This window comes from Apostichopus japonicus, chromosome 1 (assembly GCF_037975245.1).
Source record: "Apostichopus japonicus isolate 1M-3 chromosome 1, ASM3797524v1, whole genome shotgun sequence".
Lineage (NCBI taxonomy): Eukaryota > Metazoa > Echinodermata > Holothuroidea > Aspidochirotida > Stichopodidae > Apostichopus > Apostichopus japonicus.
In genome coordinates this window covers 6157679-6175753 of record NC_092561.1, presented here as the reverse complement: position 1 = coordinate 6175753, position 18075 = coordinate 6157679, and the positions used below count along the sequence as shown (strand labels likewise).

At 37.8% G+C, this 18075-nt stretch overlaps 2 protein-coding genes across 3 annotated transcripts; one reads left to right on the top strand and one right to left on the bottom strand.

Annotated features, from left to right (window-relative positions):
* The first annotated feature begins 503 nt into the window (after positions 1-503).
* Positions 504-10881, top strand: LOC139965411 (uncharacterized). Of its 2 annotated transcripts, none has more exons than XM_071967752.1 (4): positions 504-753; positions 3302-3493; positions 4382-6708; positions 9089-10881. In XM_071967752.1, the coding sequence occupies exons 2-4, from the start codon at positions 3364-3366 to the stop codon at positions 9407-9409; spliced, it is 2778 nt and encodes a 925-aa protein (XP_071823853.1). In that variant the 5' UTR covers positions 504-753; positions 3302-3363; the 3' UTR covers positions 9410-10881. The 2 variants fall into 2 exon arrangements, with proteins under 2 accessions (XP_071823853.1, XP_071823844.1); XM_071967743.1 differs by having other exon boundaries at positions 504-761.
* A 1120-nt stretch (positions 10882-12001) lies between these two features.
* LOC139965426 (uncharacterized) lies at positions 12002-17958 on the bottom strand. The gene is made up of 4 exons (XM_071967759.1): positions 17750-17958; positions 16796-16977; positions 12905-15210; positions 12002-12610 (listed from the first exon to the last, which is right to left on the bottom strand). The coding sequence occupies exons 2-4, from the start codon at positions 16902-16904 to the stop codon at positions 12302-12304; spliced, it is 2724 nt and encodes a 907-aa protein (XP_071823860.1). The 5' UTR covers positions 16905-16977; positions 17750-17958; the 3' UTR covers positions 12002-12301.
* Positions 17959-18075: the final 117 nt, after the last annotated feature.

Genomic DNA, 18075 nt, shown 5'->3' with positions numbered 1-18075 from the left:
ACAGGAGCTAAACCCATTGGGCAGACAGAACGTCGGCCCAAATTTGCATCTCCTGAATGAAGACGAGTACAATGTCGCACCATGGAGGTAAAACTGTTTTTACTTCAATGGTCGCACCAGTGTCTCTGGATGAACGGGGGAAGGTTCACGCCTGACACAAGAGCTGGATACTTGTTAATAACATTGTATATTACACTGTAGCGCAACTAAAGTTGCAGTGCCAACTAAACAAAGATGGTCTATTTAAAGCCGGTATTTATATTATTTAATGCCGTATTAATCATATATAAATGCCGGTATTAATTCCATTTATTGCCGGTATTATTTCTATTTATTACCGGCATATGAAAAATTGGCAGCCTCCCCCGGGATTCGAACCCGGGCCTCCCGTTTATAGCCTGCCTTCTCTTGCACAGTATATTGTGACTATAGCGTTAAGTAGCCCAAATAGCACACGTTACGTCACCATAGTGTTGTTAGTAATCACTCAAGCGATGGGTTGAACAAGATTTCGCATAAACGATTCCATTGTACCGCTTTATTCAATCACGTTCAGTACGGCTTTATCGTTCCCGAAAGCTATATGCGTTAGTGTGAGCTATTAACTATCACTTTCGGAATTAAAATGAATGGTGTTTTAATCTTTACAGTGAAAGGGGTTGGCATATTTTAAAGTTGCAGTGGTTGTGCAAATCAGTGCTTCTAAAACACAGGTCTATCTGAGGGAGAGCGATGAACAGTGGCCTATTTTGAGTGAGTTGGTAAGTAAGTGACGAGAAGTTTCATCTTCAATTGTTGGGCAGGGCCGGTGAACATAAAGCTCTTCGTAAGTTTCTAAAACGTGTTCACATAGGCTGTTTATGTAATATGTGTATGGGCCTTACATATACTAGGCAACAGTTAACCAATCCAGTAACGGCTAACTCTTCAAATGGTGTAACTTAACTATCGAAAGTATATTCAGTGCAACCAAATGTTGAGGATTTCATCAGCATCATTAATTAAAATATTTACGTTTACCAAGCTGAAAACGATTTATAGTGGAAAAGGTTATCTGTTGGCCCCTTTTTTTCTTTCTAAAAATTATTAGTTCCCCATTTGCCTTATTACACATAATTGTGTACAAAGTTTGCAATTGGCATTCAGTTATTAATGCATATGTGTCATTCTGTCTAAATTATGTAATATGTGATTGCCAAATCAGCGCCTACACTTCTCAATAACTGAACGATTTATCATTATGCACGGTTATTAAAAAAAAAGTTTCTGGACCTCATATAGCTCTTTCATAATTCCTAGTCGGAATAAGGTCATATATACTGGTCGTATTGGCAGGGTCTTAAGAATCTCACCATGGCTGCAGAGAACTCGCTAAGGGCTGCAAGCGGACCTTACCGACGGGCCGCATTTTGCCCTCCGGTATCATATAGGGTTTAGTAATGAACAGTTTCGCAAACAATGGTCTTTCTCTATAGAACTCGTTTGGATAAGATATCAGTTCCACCGTTTTCTACACCTTACCCCCTCCCACCCCTCCCCGCCCTCAACGGCATAGCCAAGTTATGAATTCACAACTTGCTTACAAAGTGTTCTAGGTTAACGTTATACTTTATCAACTATATCACTATATCTATCATGGTGTGACTGCATACCCTTATGTTATGTGCCATTTACAGACAAACAAACCACTCGATCTCAATTGGTCGATGAAACCTATATATATTTCTGCTGGGTGAGCGTATAATCCAATTTATAAAACTACGGGCTATATCCTTTAGTTCAATCTGAATGGACACACCTGTGTGTAACGTTAACCCGCGGTCAATTGGATATTCTTGGAAGTTATGATAGAGATGTTCGGAAGACTTCCATGGTAGAAATAAGATTTAGACAGGAAAACCCGCAGTTGCAAGTTGCCTAATATATTTACAATCTACTTCATTGTAGCATATCCAAATTGCTCTGTGCAAAATACTTACAAAAGGCAAATGACGTGCTGGTTCAGATTATCAGCTCAGAATGACATATTGGGATTAACAGAATCTTTTAGTGAAAAAATGGGATCCATTCCTTCCGGTCATATCATTTCTGTCTTTGTATCGCCCTAGGCCTTGCCCTGTGATAAATTTTAGTTTCTGTGATAGAGTGCTTGAAATGTTGGCCCGTCCTGCCAGAAAATTCGAATCAAACACTGACTTACGTCGAGAGTTGACGTCAGTGCGGCACATTGGTCAGAATCGATCAGATCTCACTCTAAGCTAATAACAAATTTCCGAACATCATATTACGAAGGAGAACTAGTTATGGAATTCTGGAATGTTTAAACTCTCCAAAAAGTTGCTAACTTGCAACTTCACCGGAAATTTAAATCGCAGTTTTTTACTTTCAAAATGTTTAACTTTCCTCGCTACAGTGTTGCTTGCTCATGATAGTGACCCTGCAGCCCCAGAAACGAAGTGCCGCGATGACGTCACCGTCGCTCATCGTTCTCCGCTAAATATACATATTATATTAAGTTGGCGTGAGGTTCAAAAATTCACTTCTCCTGAATCATAGGAGAAAAAATCCCCGAACTAAGACTGTGGCGATGAAAAATTATGGAGTTTGTTCAAATACCCAATAGACTGCACTTATAAAATTCCTTTAAAACTCCCCTCCTTATATGCAACTTTGGAGGTCGAACAAGCCTATGGATCAAGTTGTTGGTTCTATCTATATCTATCTATATCTATATCTGTCTATACATATGTGCATATATATTATATATATATATATATATATATTATATATATATATATTCGTAATAGGGCAATATGTAAGAAACTGTAATATTATTATAAACAAGAAATCGGGTACGATGTAGATGTTAAGTTGGATTTAATGCAATGAATCTAGTGTTTCGAAAGAGATATAAGGGTGTATGATAGAATGGATCGAGAACACATACTGGGATATCTCCCTTTTGAAAATCCTAGATCCGCCCATTATTGGAGTTAACCATAACGCGAATTGTGACTACAGTGTACGCTTCACTACATTGACTACACACATTGTAAACTACGCAAGTAAAGGGTTTAATCCCATCTCTCTACTTATAATAAATACACTGCTCTGAATCGTTTATACAATCGTTTTTTTTTTTTGGTATTTGAAGAGAGCAGCTTGAACCCCGCACCCCTCCCCTCTCCCTCACCCCCACCCGCATAGGTCAAACTGGCCAAACTCATGTCAAAAGTAACTGTTCAACCATTTTGCACCTAATTAATGCACATAATAATGATTATTATTTCTACTATCACAGCACAAGAAGAATCACTTTAGACAAGGCTGAATAGCAAGGCTTACGCAAGATCTGTTTCAAACATGGCTCCATTGTCAAGAATTTCCAGAGGGTCGCGGCTTACGTGCTATCGTTTGATAACCTTAGCATCGGTCGTTATTCTGACTATTTCGTTGATAGACCAATCACTGACGATGGAATTTCCTCCAAATGGTATGTGATATGTTAAGATGTTGAGGGATAATACAATCCAAATAAAATTGTTTTTATCAACCCTAATTATATATAAATGCTACACTCATAACTATATCCGAATGCAAATATCTTCTTTTTTTTCCCAGCGTGGTATGAAAGATAGTTGTGATTTTTATATATAGTTATGGCGGTATTAACATGGATAAGGGAGCTATGAGAAAACAAGAAGATGTTAAAGACCAAATATTTGTGTATGAATTTTGACAAGAACCGTCATTACCTTATGATGGGTTCAGTAGTAGTGAAACAATGGTGATGTCATGTTTGTCCCCTTTTGTCTTCCTTCCTGGGTGGCTTTTATTACAAAGGATACGGTGACACAAGAAACAATAAAAAAAATATTTAAAAAAAAAAAAAAATTGGAGATGAAGTCGTTCCTGAAAACTCGATTTTTCAACTTGAAATTTGTAGCTTTTTCTCAAGGTCGACATAATACTGCGGTAAAAATGTTGAAATTTCGAGATAAAAAGACAAACATCCGACATAAAACCCGACCTAGTAATTCAATATCTAGTTAATTAATGTACCTTATAGGCTACCGTAAAAAAAGCTAACCTAGAATAGATTATTTCATATACATTGTAACGACTACCACTATCAGGTTGTGCTGAGGCCCAATTTGTAACAGTGACCTCCTTTTGAGAATACACTATTCTTTATGAAATATTTCTTTCATTGAGCTTCTGCAAATGTTTTCTTCGGGCCCTCTAACTGACCTGGGCTTGTATCTCCCTGAACCCCTTCCCATACATACAGCCTAGTTTTAAGTTTTTATAAACAATCAAAATAATTTAATTAATATGTAAACAACGTTTGTTTATCATTATTTTTATTCTTTACTAACAGAACTGGTTTTGAATATAACACTAGCCGACGATGTCAACATCACCACTTGTCAACCACTCCGATGTCCAAGTCCTAATTATAATTTATGCAAATGTGATGACTCTTGTATTGAATATGAAGATTGCTGTTGGCATGGAAACGGTGATTTCTTCTCGAAGTCACCCACTACTGATAGTATAAAGCAAGATGGACTGAAGTGCATAGCAACAACATTTCAAAATTTTCAATTTCGTTTGGACGTTGAGAAGTTAATATTAGGTTTCTACATGATCAGTGAATGTCTTCCCGGAGTACAAAATGACCAACTTATCCAAAAATGTCACGACTCACGTGATGTTTTGAGCATGCGCCTTGATTCTTGGAATCAGTACGTTGATCATCTACCTGTCTTTGCTTCAGGAACCCAGAAGACTTACAAAAATGTGCACTGTGCACGTTGTAATGCAGTGACGTACAGTCAAATGCGATTTTGGCAATTACTCGTCGATGAAAATTGTGACGTCACCCGATCCCCGGATGAATGCGACGATCTCGCATTTCAAGCGGTGTATTCTGAAGATACGTCCAATTTGAGGAGTTGTGTACAAGTGGATATAGACTCCTGTCCAAGTTCTGCAAATACTGACCAAACGAGGACAGAATTATGTGAGTCGTACCTGGCACCAGTTGAAGTTAACGGAACCGTCTATAGAAATCCACATTGTCTATTATGTAACAATCAGTCTTACTTCGAACAGGACGAAGAAGACTACTGCCCTGATTTACAAGCTAGTGATCCTGCAGGGTCTAGTGGTAGACTCCCTCAGAGTATTCCGTTTGATTTTTCCTTCACCGAAGAAGCTCACAACGAAACAACTGTTACTTTCTGTGCTATAGGATTGACGTACAATGAGAGTTCGGAGGTTTGTGAATTATCAGAAAATGTCACAGTGGTGACCACAGAGCACTGCTTAGAGCCGGAAAACTATCCTTTTTTAGTCTTTCTTGACATACAGCCTGTCGATCTGAATGCCTCTCAGATGTTTCTAAATTTTAGTGCTAATTCATATCATCCAGTGCTTACATTATATTTCTATGTAATGTCCTTACACGAATATCCTTGTGATCTTGACCCAGATGCCGACAATACGACGGTTCTCATGCCATGTGCTACGATTGCGGCAGAAATGTCATCGATCCAAAATAACTCCAGAATTACTTCGAAGGTGATTCGAGATTATTTTTGGACATACGGAATTCGAGTTTTACGGTTAGATATTACAGCGGAATGTACAGCAATGGGGACGGTAGTGTCTGCTCCTTCGAGTTACACATTCCTCAATGTTTTCAATACATCCGATGTTACTCTGTACATGTTCGAAAAGACGGACTATGCCATCATTCATTCACAAAACCGAGTCTACTCGGATGTGAGGGCGTTAGTCATATTTCAATATTTCTCGTCTGATAACTTCGAAAGCTTCAATGAAGAGAGCTGGTTTAACATTTCCCTCCATCAAATCTCAAGAGAGGATCTCCTGTGTCCGTTCTCTGTATTTTTGTCAGAAGATTATTCTGTTTCCACTAACGGCTCTCTACAATCTCAGTTTTTCGAGGATGAAATTCCAGTCAGTGACTATTTGATCCTGTCAAACGGACAGTTAAAGGTCTGTTCTCGTTGGATAATTGAAACCAAGCCCCCTGGTTATAATTTATTCCTTTTAGTTATATTCATCATATTTACTAGCCTATCTCTGATTGGTCTATTTCTAACCTTCGTCAACTATTGCATATTCAAATCCCTTAGGAACCTACCCGGGATGATCACGATGAATTTCGTCGTTGCTTTGTTTTTCGCGCAACTGGTACTCATACCTTCTTACGTATCACCAGCAAACATTGTCTTGTGCACCCTCATTTCAACTGTGGGCCATTTTCTGTGGTTAGCAGCGTTTCTGTGGATGACGATCATTGCTTATGACGTCACACGAACATTTGGAACGTCATCACTTACCAGACATGGTACAAGTGTCAAGAAACAACTATTGACGTATATGTTAATTGGTTGGTTGTTACCAGCAGCTTTCGTAATCAGTTGTTTGATTCTACAAAAGTCGACTAATTTGGAGGGAAAATTTTCCTACGGTGAAGAAGGGAGCTGTTGGCTTAGACCTAGCCTAGCGAATTTCTTGCTGTTTGGAATACCTGCAGCTTTCTGTTTGTGTTGTAACTTTATTATGTATCTTGTGACGGTTCATGGCATACGAAAAGCAAAACAACATACTAAAATGGCGAAGAACATGTCAACATCTAACATTATGAAGGAACAACTTCTTCTATTCATCAAGGTGAGTTATATTTTATATCACCATCATTTATGTTTATGCAGGTTACCATACAGTAGAGAACTTATTATTGCCGGTCACTTCTAGTTTGGCGTTCCATAAATCCTTTATGAACTTGTTACATTGCAATAATCACAGCATCTGTTCAACAACACACTTACTGATTATCACAAACAAACGTAGACACACTTATTGTGACAACGTCACTGAATATCAAAATCAAACTACCGAAAGGTAAAGTGAGGACGGTATTGAAGAACTAAGCATGCATAGACTCCGGATATGTGACCTGATTAATTTATTTTGGCTTCGGCTTTGACTTGGTTACAACGTTTCTGTATGCGGCCGTGTTGGACGAATCTAGCTGTAATAGTAATTAACTAGCTGTAAAAGTAACTAGCTGTAGTAATTAACTAGCTGTTAATTAGCTGTTAATTAGCTGTTAATTAGCTGTTAATTAGCTGTAGTAATTAACTAGCTGTAAAAGTAATTAAATAGTAATTAATAAGGGGTTAATCAACGGTCTAGCGTGCGTTACTCACAGGATTAATGCACGATCGGGGGATAATGCAAGCGATGCACGAGGGCGGAGCCCGAGTGCATCCAGCGATAGCATTAACACCCGGAGTGCATTAATCATGTGAGTAACGCACGCTAGACCGTTGATTAACCCCGTTCATTCATACACTACCATTTCTGTGGGGGAAAAATCATAAAACAAAACATATTTGGTTACGTATAACCGAAGATTTATTAAAGTGATGCCCCGTAAGTCGACTTAACGATTAACAACCAGCATAACAATAATGTACATGTGCAATTATAAAGTAATACTGAACGATAGTGAATATTATAAAGGAAACGTCTTTGAAAGGCTGTCATTCATAAAAGATGAACCATAATAACATTTTAACTAATGTTTGGCAATATTGCGGCCATAAAACTATTTTTGAAAGGTCTCAATAACAAGGAACTACAAACAATTACTAGTTGGCTTCATCATATCAATACCCCACAGCTTCTGGTTCCCATAGCAACCATTCTAGGGACAAACACGTACGTATGGTATACAGTCATACTGTAACATAGTAGGCCTTGTATTGATCACGTACACTCACTTGAACGTACACACTACACAGTGCTTGGCACTGCGGTCGTTTAACTTTAAATTTATAACACTATGAGCAACATAACGGCCTTGCGAACATTTAATTACGGACAGATACTGGATATATTTAAACTCAAAGCATCCACAACTGTTTGGTGTTTTAATACGGATATAACTATGAATTTTGGAAGTAAACATTCACAGGACTTTGGAAAGAACATTTGGAAAACAGTTTGGGCATGTTAGACGTTTCAGCCCTAACAGCAGCAGTAACGTTAATGTCATTGTTGGAGGCTACAGCTGTGCAGCCTACACTTTGGCCTAGACTCGAGTGCGGATCCATGTTTTTGCGTCCTTTACTTCTGATGGCATCTTGCAAGACTTTTGAACAAGATCGTTTCTGTGAATTAAGTCTTTCTCAACCAGGTTTGCAAATTTTCCATTGTTTTCCTGAGTGTCTACCTCGTCTAAAGTGAGCAAATCGAAGTTTTAATTAAACGTTATATTAGCCATTTTGTGTTTTTGATGTATTTCGATAGCTCATCAGGGCAGACGACAAAACATGGTAACATGGTATCAATTGTATTCATCCGCCGGTAATTTTACCGTGCGTTACTCACAGGATTAACCACGGTCAGCTGACCTGAATGGACCAATAGGATTTAGGAATCTTTACTAAGTATGAATGAATAGTAATTAACGATCCGCGTAATATTCATAGCGGACTTTGCGATCAGCGGTCGCCTCAGAAAAATTTGCAAGGTCGGTGTAAGAGTGACTCAATAGATTTCCCTTTCGGGAAACCACAAAAAAAAAAGCAATTCTTTTGTCAAAACCGCATGTCCAAACCTTACGGCTAGCGCACAATACCACATTGATGCAAAACTCCAACACAATTCGTCCGTGTACATGTTTTCGTAACAGTGCGTTATACCTACGTTGCGAATACAACTATGAACTAGATACTATGGACTGTGAGCACCATCATGTACTAGGGTCATAATAATTGCATTTTTTTTATCATTTTAAATAACCATTTTGATCTTCTGTTTCTCTGCCGTAACAGATGTCAACTACAATCAAGTAGATGACTGTGTCATATGCTATGTCTATACTCGGGGAAGAAAACTATAACCTGTCGAATGTGTTTTGGTTTGATCAAGTAAAGACCATTACAATAGTTCAAGTTTAGACAGTTCAGCATGTAACATTTTAATAAAGTTAAACGCTGAACACTTTGTTGTTGTTTTTTACTCTCTACATATTCATCAACAGATTTCAATTCTGATTGGTTTATCTTGGATCTGGGCGTTCCTCTCTGGATTCTTTCCACGCGTGACCGCATTCTTGTTCATCCATACCTTCGTGAATCCTTTACAGGGGGTATTTGTCTTCTTGGTGTACGTATGTAACGGAAGAGTATACTCAATGTGGAAGGCTAAATCCAAGAAAACTTATTTCACTCCTAGCGATACAGGTAAAGGAGACACGAGAACAATGTCCACAACCCTATCGGACAGGGGTGTTATCAAAGCGAAAAGAGGCACAGATAGTATCATGTTGGAAGACAAGATTGAATTAACACACCATTCTTGACTGCAACCCTCTACAGACCCTATAGCACAATAACAGTGATAATGAATGGTGATTATGTCTCACGCCGTGGAATCTGTTATGCTTTTTCAAAACCTCTTGTGAGATTTTGTACGCTGAGAACTTATACCGATGTTCTTTTGCGGTATGAACCCATACACTCCCTTGTGTTGAAATCCTCTGCAACAGAGGTAAGGGAACAACCAGTGGATAAGGATGCCTGTAGCACAACAGTGTGCGTTATGTAGAGATTTGGGCCCTTACCATAAGGCAATGAGGCATAAAGAGAACCTAGTGAATGTTTTTTTTCTTCCTATCCTTATATCATGATACCCAAAGAATGTGCTCAAGTATCTTTGAAATGATTACAATAATCATGAAGCTGCAGTAATATAGCCAGGGCGGAGGGGGAGGGGAGGGGTGGGGAAGGTGTGGGGACCTTCACCCCTTTACTGAAACGAAGAGTGCTCCCCCGGTTACTTAAAGGCATTGAAGACTCGCCCCATTAAACCGCGTGCCACCCTTTGAAAAAGTTAACTTTCCCTTGCTTGCAAGTGAAGTTTTTTTCTTGTCACTACAAAATGCAGACAGTAATGAAACGTGATACCTTGTTATCTTTTATCTATATAGACCTGAGATGTGCATCGCTGCTATGTACACTGTGTTGTGGGTATTGACCGTAGCTGTAGTTTTTGATTGTACACTAGTGTCTAATTACCGACGGTAGCAAGCTGTGTGTGTATGATCTGGGATCGAGGGTGGTGTCGAACACTTCTGTTACACCTCATTTGAAACTAGGTCAGATTACCGGCATGAGACGATTCTTTTTGCGCGAGTGTTCACACCCTTTATGCGTTCATCAACTTGCTTTCAAAGGTGATTTTATGCCACTGTGTGATCATTGTCGCAAGTTGTGCATCTTGCATTTTCGTTGAATATTCATCAGTTATTTGCTTTCATGATCTAAAATTGATATCATTACATTTTTAGACCGTTGCGACTTGAAATATTGGAGCAATCGCGTACAGAACTACACAGGCAATGGATAATATGTTAGGCCCTGCAGGCCATGGGTCTTTCTTTCTACCTAAGGCTCGTGATTAGTATTGGCCCAAAAGTTTCATAAAAATTGTGTGCCATGGATTTCATGATTGCTGCGTGAACTGTATGCTGGGAAGAAGGAAGTTATACCGTCGGTCGGACGCTCTGATCAGGAGAAAACGTATATGTGTTGCAAACACGTAGTTGTACATTAACAACAAAAGGCGGTATAATTTATGTAATATCATCTTTAAATTATATATTCCGAGTTTATTTAGTTTTATTTCAAGATCACATATCAAACACTTTTACATATATGTATAAATAAACTTTCCAACGGTAATTCTTAAACGTGGATAAAATTATTTTTTGTTTTTTTTATTACATACTTACAATGTTTGAAATGTTGAATAAAATTCGTTGGTACTTACGAATTATTTTTTCTCTTTCGTTGAGTTTTGTGTATAAAACTGTAAATATTGGCATACACATGGCGTCGCCAAGGTGTGGCCTGGGGGCGGGGGAAGGGTCACGTGCCTTCCCAGACAAAAATCGTGCCCCCAGGTGCCCACCACCCCCACAGATGCTATTTGTAGTGTTAACAAAAAATACTCACACAAAAACTTTATCTGCCTCAATTAAAAATATAAATATCGGACAGAATAAGCGCGAAAATTCTTGAACATAAAATTACTTCAACTTGCAAAATTTAGACCCGGATTGCGTCTAAGGACCATTAATTAATATAAAAAAAAATCACCCCTCCCCTAAGAACCCTCCCCCAGGACGGCATTCACAAATAAGGATTGTTCTCCCCTGTGATTGTGCTGGGCCTCCCCATGTACCGCCCGAGATTGAAATGTCTGGCGACGCCACTAGGCATACATATAAGCTACATTAAGTCAACATCAATGAATAAAATGATATATAGGCTATATAATTAGGTTTGAAAGGAACCATCATATAAATACGTCGTAAAGAATACTTATAACACACAGAAAGCCTTTCCCCCCGTCTAACTCGCAAGGCTTGGAACTACTGGGCTATAGTGAGAATAAATAAGTTCTCGATCAGTGAGTCACATGCATCTGTTGGTAAGCAGAACCGGTGTCGTGGGGTGATGCGTCCACCGCATCGATAGTGCGAACATGATAATCTCGATAGCACATCAGATCCCAGAGAAGTTGTCTTAGAAGCGGCGAAGGAAGAACTAATTCGGGGGAGGACGAGGAAAGGTGGGACGACTTTGGAAGGGTAGACGACGAGGACTTTGATTTGAGGGAACAAAATTAAGTTTCCGCATAACTGAGTCTTCTGCGTACTAATTCCGTACTACAAAAGGGCATTTGTAGTTCACCCATCCCCACCCCACCCCCACCCCATCCCAGTTTTATATTATACACTCATTACATTTGGTAGGTACAATAACGCAATATGAGTGATTAGAATGATAACATTTAAAACTTCTACAAATGAATCATTCTGAGTTATTTTTCCCCACCAAATTTTCTGAGTGTGTTAGAAATTACGATTTGTGTGTCTTTTGTGGGAGAGTAAAAATGACGTCATATCGGGCAAAGCCTTCACTCCATTACTGTAATTAACACGGCAATTAAGACGTTTCTTTTTCTGTACTCTTGTACGGTTAGTCCATAGTATATGGCTCCAGACAAATTTCAATTTCATGTTTTGTAGATCAAACCTTCGCTAACCTCCCCCGTAGTCCTCGTCGCAAGCCCCTCCCCTCCCCACACACACCCCACACCCGTACCACTGCCATCCTCTCACCCTTCTCATCCACCCCCTGTACCTATCCTAGCCATCTTTTGTGCAATTAACACCAATAATTAATTACTACAACTTCGTTTCATCTAACACAAAATTACCATCTTTACTACTTCCTTTTGAGAGACTTGTGGAAGCAGTTTTAACGATACCGATGTTTTGCTTGCTAGCGTCCTGGCTCGTAGCGCGCTTAGAGTTCCGTTTGCCGAGTTTGACCTTCCACATTGATATGACTCTTCTATTACAAACGTATATTAAGAAAACGAAAACACCAATCGAAGGATTTAAAAATGTATGGATGTAAAGAAAGGCTGTCACTTGTGGAAAACATCCATAGAGAATGCCCCAAATCCACGATAGACCCATCAGCACTGAGATCTATGGATATAAAGAAACATAAGGATTTGTTGGATGTGAAATATTCTCTCTTTTTTTTTACCAATAACCGTATTTTCTGGTTGTATTTGTAATTTAATGACCCATGCAGGTCAATGATAACATTATGAGGGATATTCTGAGTTTTAACCATTAGATTTCATATCATATTTTAATATCTTTCAACAACAACAAAAACATCATAAGCACTTGGGATTAAATATTTATATTTACATATATATATATATATATATATATATATATATATATATATATATATATATATATATATCTTACCTTCAAGAATAGAACGATTTCTTCTTTAACCAATGTCGACTCATCAGTTTGGGTAGCCACAAGTGAAGTTCGTTTTGTATCCCTTATGCCACGAACGGTCGTCACGTAGAAAATGATGTTGCAAGTCAAGCAGAGAATGGCGGGAATTCCAAACAATAGAAAGTTGGCCAATGGTGGAGTTAGCCAGCAAGTTTCGCCCTTACCGTAGTCGAACCTTTCTTCCAAAATTGCAGATCTTTGGAAAACGAAGCAAATACCTACAAACATAGCGGGAGAAATCCACCCTATTACGGTATTTCTTAAAATTAGATGTGACGTCACAGATGCGTCAACGAGGAGTGACGACGTACCGCTGAATGTTTGAGTTACGTTGAAAGCGATAACGGTTGTCCAAATAAAGGTGGATAGCCATATGAAATGACCAAATATAGCAACGAGTGTACACATGACCTCGTTTGCTGGTGAAACGAGGAGTAGCAGTTGCGCGAGAAACGTTGCAACGATGAAGTTCATTGTTAACTTGCCTGGGAGATTTCGAAGTTCTTTCAAAAAGCAGTAGTTTACAAAGGTCAAGACAAGGCCAAGGAGGGAAAGAGTTGTGAAGATGATAAATATTAAAAGAAGAAATAGATCGTCTTGAGGGGAGGGTTCGGATAACCGGTCTAAACAAACTTTGACCTGGTCATCAGATGACAAAAGATATTCCCTTTGCGATATGGAAATTTCTGTTCTTGATTTCCGAATTAATTCGCCATTTGCAACTGAGAATTCGTCTTGCAAAAGAAAAGTATACGGGCACAACAGATCTTCCGTAGATGACTCACAAATCGATATATGCAGGTTAAATTGCAAATCATCTTCCGTTTCGTCTGAAGTTCGAAAACTTGAATATTTTCGTAAAACTTCAGCGTTAGTATAGATTCTATTTTCAGATAAAGTTGTTACGTAATAGTCGCGATCTTTTGAGGCCAGTGTGACGTCAGAGTTTTCGAATATGCCAAGCTTTGTGCAACCCTTTGAAGTCAATGTAAATGAGGAGGTACACACAATGAATAACTCGGCACGTATTACATCGATTCCTCCACTTCGTTGCAGTTCCTTAATAAAAGGTTCCAGATTATTTTCAAATTGAGATATATTAGGGGACGTAGATGAACACGTGATAATGGCGTTGTCCTTATCCTTAACACAAGAGACGATGCCTGTTTGTAGTCGAGGAGAGGAGGTTAAAAAGGTGTTGTTTATTGTCAGAATGATGCCCTCTACATCCGATGTAGTTCTACTTCGATCTTCGTTACCGATAACCATCTCAATCATTGCACCATTGTTGTTGTTATTAGATCTGTCACAAATAAATCTATCAAAATCACTCTCAGACAATTCGCAGCTCATTGTTGTTTCGTTGTACGTCAATCCAGTAGCACAGACTATAACCGGTTTGTGCAATGCCTGATTTCCAAATGAAGAGAAATTAAACGGAATAGTGTGAGGTAATCCTCTCGACGAACAACTGACTGGAACAACAAGGGAAGGGCAATACGAGATAGAGGGAGGAAAGGGGCCGTGCGTATTACACAATGCACAGTGCGGGTTCCGGAAAATGAGCCCGCTTAACTCATAAGGAGCTAAGTAGGAGTCACATAGATTCTTAATGGTTAGATTGGCTGTTTCCGGGCACGACTCAACATCTACGTGGATACAGCCTCTTGGTACGGCTGCCATGTCGTTACATTTCATGGGTTCAAAGAAGAAGTTACCACATCTTAAAGGTGGTTGGTTGCGATCACAAAATATCGATAGGGTTAACTGCCAAAAGCGCATATCTTCAAATCTGACAAAGTTACAAAATGCGCAATGAACGTTTTTATACGTCTTCCCAGTATTATCATCTTGCACCGGCAGATGATCTGCGTATCCTTGCCATACGTCCAGTGGTGTGTTAATGACGTCACCTGTATCCTGACAATGTTGAACAAGCGTTCTATTCTGTACATCGGGTGGACAAGTACTGACCATTCGATATCCCGCAGCTGTGGTGCTCCACTCATCCGGGGCGGTTGTGCCAACGTTAGCGCGGTATGCGATTGCGCACTGGTCGGTTTCCTTTGTATTTGAAGCAGTATGAAGAGACGGCGTCACGGAATTTCCATTATATCCCCAACAGCAATCATGATAAAACAGACAGTCATCGTCACATTTGCAGAGATGATATGGCTCTTCAAGGCTTCTGTTGTGACCGCCACAACGGTATATAGGACAAATTGTAAGGTTAAATAAATCGTTATATTCGCCAGTCCAATTAAAGTCTGGAAGGGATAAAAGAAGTTAATATGATGAATGGTTAAAAAAAATGTTGAGCTGACTTGTTTTCCCCTTTTATTGTCTTTTACTTTAATTGTCAAAGCATCACGAAAAAAAAGGAGAAAAAAAAACATCCTTATAAAATGTGTAGTGAGATAAATTTAGATAATTCTTCTTCTGCCTTCGAACAATCGACTTTCAATATTTTTAAAACCACATCATACATAATTATTCATGAGAACCACTAATAGAGTCACCAGTCGGCTACGTCATAGTTATATGCACGTTCTATTAACTTTCATTACAGCAATATCATAATCTAAAAACCATTAGAGTATTTAATAACCTAAAAGCAATTTAACACCACGGTATTATGCTCTTGAGATAGGCCCAATGCAACATTAAAGATTCATTAGATTTTGTGGATAATAAGAGAAGTATAAGTGAGAAACAGTTAGCACAAGTTCTTACCTTTTAGCAGGTTTTAATTCATGTGATGATAAATCTTGTGATATATCAGTATAGATCCCACTTATCATTTGTCAAAAACACGTTGCTTGTTTTTTGTTAAATGATTTTTTTTCTCAAAAACTGCATTTTCAATGACGCTAAGAGCATAAGATTTTATGATTCAAATCTATGTGTTACATAATTTATATCAAATGGTATTTGCCAAAATATCGATTATATATGCACTTATAAATTGGATAAAAATTGAGTAAGTCTATATTAGAATTTAATGCCTAACACTAAAACCGTTCCCTTCTTTTCTTTTTCATTAAAAAAAAACCCCGTTCTCTTGAAAGAAGACAATTAAGCTGCATTTAGTATATATTTTCTTAATATAGCCTCAAGTGCATCCATGGTTAATTTGGCAATCACTTGCCCGAGGTCATTTCAAGCAAGTTTAAGCTATCGTGTAATTAGTCAAACTGCGTGACCTAGGACAATGTTTGTTTGTGATAGAAAAACCCAGAAATCTTGAGATTAGAAGATACTATTATTACGAGAAAAGTCATCTAGGATATAAAGGGCATGTGAATGAAAGCCAAACTTGAATTTGATCCACTCTCGACCAACAAGTCCCCTTACATAGAGACTGTTTATAATCGTATGGTTATAACGATATTGCGTAAAAAGAAAAGAGTATAACGAGTCACTTAGTAGGCCAATACATCACAACGTTATGTTTGATCATGGTTAAATTTTGGTCAGGTAATATATACTGTCGAAATATTTACAAGTGATCACTTGATCTTGCCAGTTTAAAAATAGGGCAAAGCTGCGGGTATGTGTGTTGTGGATTAGTGTGCCGCGGTGTGTGTTGTTTATGCGCTGTGTGTGTTGTATGTTCTGTATGCTGTGATGTGCATGTTTATAAAAGAGGGAAACATTCAAACATTGGTTGCGAAGCACACAAACTTAAAGTGACGATATTTTGGTAGATTTTATACCATTATATAATTTATGCCATTCGTTATTTTGGTAGATTTTCATCCCATTTTATTTTTTATGCCATTCGATATTCAAAATCACATAATTAGGTTTAGTTTAGGTTTTCTTCGTGAAGTCTACTTTCCGTTTACTTACGTGGGCGTTGGTCGAGCGAGTCCATTCCATGTGATGAGGTCGTCAAAACAGCCAATAATAGAACAACGCGAGGGATTTTCATCATCCAAGAACCTTTCAAACCTTCCATTGTCTTCAAATATGCACGATATTTAAAAAAAAAACAGTAATGCGTTGTCTACGCTTTCAGTCGTTTAATACATCTGTGTGAAGAAGACAGGAATTTAGTTCATTGTTTTGGCCTATACCACCAAGCTATCACCTATAATTTACACGCATAGCAAAGGCAGCATTATACTACATTATTTTGTGTAAGTTAATTAAAAGGACAGTTCAAAGGTTTTATATTTTTTAAAGTAATCCGGAAAAATGCAAAACAATGCTCCACCTAAGGATATACTTAATCTGATTTACAGGTTGCGAAAAAGTGACATTTGAATTTTACCAAGCCATCATTCTCTCCCAACCTGTCATTCATATGAGTATATTCATTTTGGTGAATTGTTAGTTTATGTATTATATTGATATATGTCCGCATATAAAGCGGGAGGCCCGGGTTCGAATCCCAGTGGAGGCTGGAAGTTTTTTTCACTGTTCTTGATTTTCCAACTCATTACGATTTCTATAATATTCTATCATATTTCTATCATATATATATATATATATATATATATATATATATATATATATAAATATATATATATATATATAATTACGTTTTTCATTTATATATATATATATATATATATATATATATATATAGGCAATGTTCTGCGTAGCACTGAGAATTCTAGTGAAAAACTTGCAAACTTTGCAATTTTTTCCAATATATATATATATATATATATATATATAATGTATATAAAAATAATACAAATAGAGAAAGGTTCAAACGAATTTCTAAGTATTTTGTTTTAATTTTTTTAATCAATGGAGAATACCAAAAATTAGAATTAAGTTTAATAAGTTACTCACCTCTTCCATATCTGCTACGTCGCTTATTATAAAGCGTATATCTTCCTAGAGAATGAGAAATACCGTGTTGCCACAGTGCATAGAAAAGAACAAACGCTTTCCTTGTATAAATACTGTTGATAACATTTCCAATATCACATGGTTAAAACCGTTGACTGGCATTTTGACGAAGCTTTTTCAGATATTTCAAGAAGGCACTCAAAATAAGTTTCAAGAAAAAGGCAATTACTGCTGGTATAGAGTATTTTATTTAGCGGTAATATATATATATATATATATATATGTATATGTATATATATATATATATATACATACATATATATATA